The sequence below is a fragment of the Otolemur garnettii genome, unplaced genomic scaffold, assembly GCF_000181295.1.
Source record: "Otolemur garnettii isolate 467f Iridium unplaced genomic scaffold, OtoGar3 scaffold00017, whole genome shotgun sequence".
In the NCBI taxonomy this organism is placed as follows: domain Eukaryota; kingdom Metazoa; phylum Chordata; class Mammalia; order Primates; family Galagidae; genus Otolemur; species Otolemur garnettii.
Genome location: NW_003852412.1, coordinates 14,491,458 through 14,499,394, shown reverse-complemented (window position 1 = coordinate 14,499,394; position 7,937 = coordinate 14,491,458). Strand labels below are relative to the sequence as shown.

The 7,937-nt window shown below is 38.2% G+C and overlaps 1 protein-coding gene across 4 annotated transcripts in view; it reads right to left on the bottom strand.

Moving 5' to 3' along the window:
* The window catches only part of ZFYVE16 (zinc finger FYVE-type containing 16), a 48,779-nt gene that overhangs the window by 13,576 nt on the left and 27,266 nt on the right, over nt 1-7,937 (bottom strand). For all 4 annotated transcript variants that reach the window (XM_023510934.1, XM_023510933.1, XM_023510935.1 and 1 more), the window contains 3 exons: nt 7,219-7,443; nt 1,811-1,893; nt 934-1,038 (listed from right to left, as the gene is read on the bottom strand). In XM_023510934.1, the coding sequence (XP_023366702.1) occupies nt 934-1,038; nt 1,811-1,893; nt 7,219-7,443 (413 nt within the window). The remainder of the gene's footprint in view (nt 1-933; nt 1,039-1,810; nt 1,894-7,218; nt 7,444-7,937) is intronic.

Sequence of the window (7,937 nt, the reverse complement as noted above, 5' to 3'; positions counted from 1 at the left end):
TTGGTTGCAGCCGTCATTGTTGTTTGGCGGGTCCGGGCTGGGGACTCGAACCCGCCACCCCAGGTGTACGTGGCTGGCGCCCCAGCCGGTCGAGCCACAGGCGCCGAGCCTGTATGCCTATTCTAAGGGCTACATTCTTGATCAGCTTCATATTATCAAGCTTTGGTCTGGACAACTCTCTGTCAATGTCACAGAAACAAATGTTTTAAAATAAAACCATTTCTTTTTCTTTCTTTCTTTCTTTTTTTCTTTTTTTTTTGAGACAGAGCCTCAAGCTGTCCCCCTGGGTAGAATGCCGTGGCATCACAGCTCACAGCAACCTCCAACTCCTGGGCTCCACAGCTCACAGCAACCTCCAACTCCTGGGCTCAAGCAAGTCTCTTGCCTCCGCCTCCCAAGCAGCTGGGACCACAGGCACCCGGCACAGTGCCCGGCCATTTTTTGGTCGCAGCCATCATTGTTGTTTGGTGGGCCTAGGCTGGATTCGAACCCGCCACCTTAGGTGTATGTGGCTGGCGCCTTAGCCACTTGAGCCACAGGCGACAAGCCTCTTTTTTTTTTTTTAGAGACAGAGTCTCACTTTGTCACTCTCAGTAGAGTGCCATGGTGTCACAGCTCACAGCAACCTCCAGCTATTGGGCTTAGGCGATTCTCTTGCCTTAGGCTCCCAAGTAGCTGGGACTACAGGTGCCCGCCACAATGCCCGGCTAAAATAAAACCATTTCAATTAACAACAAATAAAATAGTAAGAAAAAAGACGAAAAAATAAGATAAAACCAATTACTAGTAAACAAATGCTACAATTTCAAAAGCAGTATTTGTTATCATAATACAGTAGAGAGCCTAATTCAAAACAAAAAATTTGATACAATTCTAAGGATCTCTAATGTTCAACAACTGTTACTGGAATTTGGATAAAACAATTATACTTACATCGGTGTATTTTTTCCGTGGTATTTTTATGCAACTTTTACCCATTTCCATGTGAATCAATAGCTGATCTATATTATGCAAGGTATACTGGTAATTTCGAAGGTCCTGTATAAAAGAATCGTATTTCTATAAGCCTTAAACTACTAACTATGAGCATTTCTCCAAACGTTAAACCCCTTTTTAAAAGGATCCACCATTTTAAGACTTCTGATATATAACCATCAAAATGTTATCCAGAAGGTCAATACCAACTTGAAAAAATAACTAATCCCTCTAGCTCTTCCACATCAATAATAAAGAATTATTATTCTCAGGAAGAATTTTGTAGTATTTGGGGCTATTTTTACTTCCTAGTCACAGATCTTCCAAGACACTAAAGGTCTTTGAATTAGACATGAATAAAAGTGAGTCCACAGAAATACTTTTCTATGGTAACAGATAAACAGAAAACTACAAAAATTATAGGTGGAAAAGAACTTCGGATATCTTCTGAGCCAACCCTTCTTATTATAAATGAAGGAACTAAGGCCATAATTTGCTCAAAATCACAACTGAGGGCTTTAGTAACACTTTTACTAAAGCTTCAACAACATTAGAGTTTTGTGTTGAAGTCTCACATTACCTAAATATGTAAGAACTGCAGCAGAATTAATCAAGAGGCAACAAGAATCATACACTAAATGAGAAGATACTATGTTCTAAAAGAGAAATTCATCAAAACCAGAGCCATTTATATTAAATGAATTAGGATTTCCTGTAAATGAACTTTCATAATAGCACACTCACCAAATTAAGAAAATATAAATGTGTAAAATTTGTTAAATAAACTTTTAAAGTAACAGTATAAAACACTTAATAATATAGTTCAATTACTCACAACAAGTAAGTTCATAATAGTGTGTCCTACTTCTCCAAAAAGAGGTTTTCGGCCTCTGATACTTGTTAAAGGAGCAGGATATGCTATATATAAGAAAGGGAAACTGTTTACCATCAACAAAACCCCCAAATTTCTTAAATTTAATATCTTTAATTCTTATTAGAAACAAACAGTGTGCATAAATACCACTCAATCAGTTCTCGGGAGAAAGTGAGAGATGGCATTAACACCTACTATGTTATCTACTAGCTGCTACACTGAACAGAGAACTTCACACACATTATCTCATTTAAATACAGTAACATCTTAATGAGTAAATGTGTCTATACCTACTTCCTAAGTGAAGTACTTTCTCACTGAGACACAAAAATTAATTAACTTCCTCATAGTAACTAAGTTAATAACTGGTGAAACAGATGTGAAATGAGGCTTGCCTGATTCCAGAGCGTTTAATCTTTTCATTATGTATGTTATTTCCACAAAATTATGAGGGATGGGAAACTATAATCATGGGTTAGTTTCCTGTAAAATTCTGACAATTTAAAGAGAAATAAATACAAAGACTTTTAAGGCATTTATAATTAACATTCAATTGTGTTAACTTATAATGGTAGTAAACTTTTATAGTTTTTGGTTCAGCACGACAAAAGGAGCATAGAGAGTCACAGAAACCAATGAAAAAAAGAGAAGGAACATGGTGTCTGTCATCTAACTTCTTTTCTCTTTCTTTAGGGCACTATAGATACTAAACACCAAGAAAAAGATATCATGCTGGCAATGTAGCAGGCACTCTGAAAGAAATGAACGGTGTTCTAATTAGAACTCTGAAGAATATAGGCATAGGTGGCACATTTCTTAAACTGATTGAAGCTATTTGTAACAAACCCACAGCTAATACTATATGAATGAAGTAGAACTGAAAGCTTTTCTATTCAGATCTGGAACAAGACAAGGTTGTCCTCTATTGCTACTACTATTCAACATAGTGCTGGAAGTTCTAGCCAATACAATCTGGCAAGAGAAGGTAATAAAGGGCATCCACACAGGGACAAAGGAAGCTAAACTCTCCCTCTTTGCTGACGATATGATCTTATACTTACAGAACCCCAAAGACTCAACCCTAAGACTCCTGGAAGTCTTCAAAAAATATAGTAATGTCTCAGGATATAGAATCAAAGTTCACAAATAAGTCGCTTTTGTAAATGCCAGTAATAGCCAAGATGAGAAGCTAATCAAAAACACAATTCCTTTCACAGTAGTGTCAAAGAAAATGATATACCTAGGAACATACCTAACAAAAGAGGTGAAGGATCTTTATAAAGAAAATTATAAAACCCTAAAAAAAGAAATAGCAGAAGACATTAACAAATTGAAAGAACATACCATGCTCATGGCTGGGAAGAATCAACATTGTTAAAATGTCTTACTTCCCAAAGCAATCTATAGATTCAATGCAGTCCCCATTAAAATACCAACATCATACTTTCAAGATTAGGAAAAAATAATTTTTATTTTTGTATGGTACCAGAAAAAACCCTGTATAGCTCAGGCAATTCTTAGTAATAAAAATAAGGTTGGAAACACCAGCCTACCAGACTTTAGGCTGTATTAGATGGCAATGGTGATCAAAATAGCATAGTATTGACACAAAAATAGAGACATAGACACCTGGAACCAAACAGAAAACCGTAAGATGAAAGTAATTATCTTACAGCCACCCGATCTTTGATAAACCAAACAGGAACATACACTGAGGGAAAGAATACCTATACAGTAAATGGTGCTGGGAGAACTGGATAACCACAAGTAAAAGACTGAAAGCGGACTGGCACCTTTCTCCACTCACTGAAATTGATTCAAGATGGATAAAAGATCTAAATCTAAGGCATGAAACAATAAAAATCCTCAAAGAAAATGTGGAGAAAACATTTGAAGGTATCAGCCTGGGGAAAGACTTTATGAAGAAGACTCCAGTGGCAATTACAACAACAATAAAAATAAACAAATGGTACTTAACTGAAAAGCTTCAGTACAGCTAAAGAAACAACAATAAAAGCAAAGAGACAACCATCAGAATGAGAAAGGATATTTGCATATTATCAGCTAGACAAAAGCTTGATAACTAGAAGCTACAGAGAACTCAAATTAAGTAACTAAAAGAGCCAACAACCCCATATATCAATGGGCAAGTGAGATGAATATAACCTTCTTTAAAGAAGACAGACGTGGCTCAGCGCCCATAGCACAGTGGTTATGGTGTCAGCCAGGTACACTGAGGGTGGCGAACCTGGCCCAGTCCAGCTAAACAACTCTGTAACAAAAAATAGCTGGGCGTTGTGGCAGGCACCTGGGGCAAGAGAATTGCTTAAGCCCAAGAGTTTGAGGTTCCTGTGAGCTGTAACACCATAGAATTCTACTGAGGGTAACATAGTGAAAACTGTCTCAAAAAAAAAAAAGATAGACGAATGGTTAACAAACATGAAAAATGGTCATTGTCCCTAATTATCAGAGAAACACAAACAAAAACTACCCTGAGTTATCACCTAACCCCAGTGGGAATGGCCCACATCACAGAGTCTCAAAGCAGGGCGGTGCCTGTGGCTCAGTGGGTAGGGCACCATATACTAAGGGTGGCAGGTCTGAACCTGGCCTGGCCAAACTGCAACAATAAAACAGCAGGGCAATGTGGTGGGGGCCTGTAGTCCCAGCTACTCGGTAGGCTGAGGCAAGAGAATCACCTAAGCCCAGGAGTTAGAGGTTGCTGTGAACTGTGATGCCATAGCACTCTACCAAGGGCAATAAAGTAAGACTCTGTATCTAACAACAACAAAAAATGTCTCAAAGCTATAGATGCTGGCATGGATGTGAAGAGAAGTAAAGATTTTTATACTGCTCGTGAAACTGCAAATTAATACAACCTTTTTGGAAGGAAGTATGAAGAATCCTCAAAGAACTCAAACTAGACCTCCCATTTGATCCCACAATCCCACTACTGGGCATCTACCCAGAACTAAAAAAATCATTTTATCATATGGACATCGGCACTAGACTGTTTATTGCAGCTCAATTTACAATTGCTAAATTGTGGAAACAACCTAAATGCCCACTAATCCAGGAATAGTTTAACAAGCTATGGTATATGTATACCATGCAGTACTATTCACCCACTAAAAAAGATGGTGACTTTACATCTTTTGTATTAACCTGGATGGAGGGAGAACACATTCTTCTTAGTAAAGCATCATAAAAAAGGAAAAGCCAGAATCCAATGTACTCAATTCTGATATAAGGACAACTGATGCTAATACATGGTGGGGGGTGGGAGTGGGGGAGAAGGGGACCAGAGGAGGGAAGGGGGGTTATGGTGTGTGGCACACCTCTTGGGGGCAGGGCACAATTATAAGAGGGACTTTACCTAACAAATGTAAGCAGTGTGACCTGATTCTTTGTACTCTCAATGAATCCCAAACAATAAAAAAGAAAAGAAATGAAAGGTGATAAAAGGCAGGCAAGACTCTTTTCCACAATGATAAAAAGCAGACACATTTTTAACTTTCGGATCTCAGCTTTGGGGACAAGCAAACTAACCTGTCTAACGCCTATTAAATGAAACACTTCCTTTAAATTCTAAGAAACATCATATACCCAACATCTATTTTAAAGATGTAAGTCAAAGTAATCACATCAATAGTATAAACATATTCTGTAATTCTAAAAAGGGCAACTAAGTTATTTGGGGGACAGAGGGTCTAGATTGGAAAAAAAAAATCACAGGACATTAGTATTAGAAGACCCGAAAATGATACTGGACATGATTAAGGTAAATGCCAATGTTTTGCCACATGCTTATACGAATAAGGGAGCATCCTTGGCAATCTGACAGAGGTAATTTTATTTAAAGCACTATTCTCAATAAGTTATAGAATGACATATTAGCAGAGTTGCGAAAGGACCTCATAAATCATCTAATCCAACATTTAATGATATTCAAAACAAGTGGTCTCAACAATAAAGCACTATTTCAAATAGAAAAAGACAATTTTTAGCAAAAAAAAAAAAAAAAAAGAAAATATTGGCAAAATTTTGTCTGAGTATCCTTATTCTGAAAATCCAAGATCTGAAATGCTCTAAAATCTGAAACTTTTTTTTGAGACAGAGTCTTACTCTGTTGCCCCAGACTAGAGTGCTGGTGTCATAGCTCACAGCAACCTTAAACTCTTGGGCACAAGTGATCCTCCTGCCTCAGCCTCCCAAGTTGCTGGGACTACAGGCATGCACCACCACACCCAGCTAATTTCAGGCATGAGCCACCGTGCCTGGCCTAAAATCTGAAGCTTTTTGAATGCCAGCATCACACTGAAAGGAAAAGCTCATTGAAGCATCTAAGATTTTGGGTTTGGGATACTCAGATGGTATATATCCTGCAAATACTTCAAAATCTGAAAAAGTCTACTTCTGGTCCAAAGTATTTGGGTAAGGGTTATTCAACTGTATCATCAAAGTTTTCTGTTTTGTTCTGACATTAAAAAAAAATTAAAGTAAGTTAATATAATAATATCTATCTAGAAAATTCATGACATACCACAGCAAGCCACTTTGTCTGACCTTTCTTTGATTTTTTTTTTTTTCTAAGACAGAGTCTCATTTCGTTGCCCTGGGTAGAGTGTCATGGTGTCATAGCTCACAGCAACCTCAAACTCCTGGGCTCAAATGATCCTCTTGCCTCAGCCTCAAGTACCTGGGACTATAGGCGCCCACCACAACGCCTGGTTATTTGTTTTAGAAATGGAGTCTCACTTTTGCTCAGGTTGATCTCCAACTCCTGAGTTCAAGCAATCCACCTGCCTCAGCAGAGTGCAGGATTACAGGCATGAGCCACCGTGACCAGCTCCTCTTTAATTTTTTTTAAATGTATCTGTATAAAAATATATAGACTAAATAATATATAGACTAACCTGGTAGTAACAGTATTGTTTTATAATTTTGGTTTTCTTTTTTTTTTTTTTGAGAGAGACCCAACCTGTCACCCTGGGTAGAATGCTGTGGCATCACAGCTCACAGCAACCTCCAACTCCTGGGCTCAAGCGAGTCTCCTGCCTCTGCCTCCCAAGTAGCTGGGACCACAGGTGCTCGCCACAATGCCTGGCTATTTTTTGGTTGCAGCCATCATTGTTGTTTGGCAGGCCGGGGCTGGATTCGAACCTACCACCTTAGGTGTATGTGGCTGGAGCCTTAGCCACTTGAGCCACAAGCGCTCAGCCTTATAATTTTAAAAGTACACCAAAACAAAAGTAGTTCTATTAATCCACTAAAAATTGATTTTAATGATTACCCTGAAATTCTTCTATTACATTCAATATTTGAAAAAATGTAACTTTTATGTTAACTTATTATATTCTAAAACTTACCTTTATATTCTGCACCCAATCTCAACATTAAACGCATAGGAAAAACCTTTGCCCAGGGAATCTCTAGCTTCTGGATAAGAATTCCACAAAGAAAAGGATTATTTGGTAATGGGAGATCATCAAGTTTCTGAAATGTAGGTGTAATAAACAGGAATCCTCCATGATCCTTGCTATTGAGAAAACTTTCAGTAAAGGTAATATTGTCCAAGTTTCCTATATATTTTCCTGGAAATAAAATCATTAATAAAAAGATGTTAAGTTATTTTGCTACTGTTTTGAAAAAACATTCTGAGTTTGAATATTCTAAAGTAAACTTTCTTCTTTTTTTTTTTTAGCAGTCCTAGACTGGGTTTGAACCCACCACCCCTAGTACACAGGGCAAGCACTTTAACCATTGAGCCAAGGGTGCCCAGCCAATGTAAACTTTCTTAAGTAAAGGCCATGGTGTCAGCCTAGCTCACAGAAATCTCAAATTCCTGGCCTCAAGTGATCTTCCTACCTCAGTCTCCCAAGTAGCTGGGTCTACAGGTGAGTGCCACAAAGCCTACCTAATTTTTTTTATTTTCAGTAGAGACAAGGGGTCTTTTTTTTTAATTTTTTTAATTGAGACGGAGCCTCAAGCTATCCCCCTGGGTAGAGTGCCATGGCATCACGCTCATAGCAACCTCCAACTCCTGGGCTCAAGTGAGTCTCCTGCCTCAGCCTCCCAAGTAGCTGGG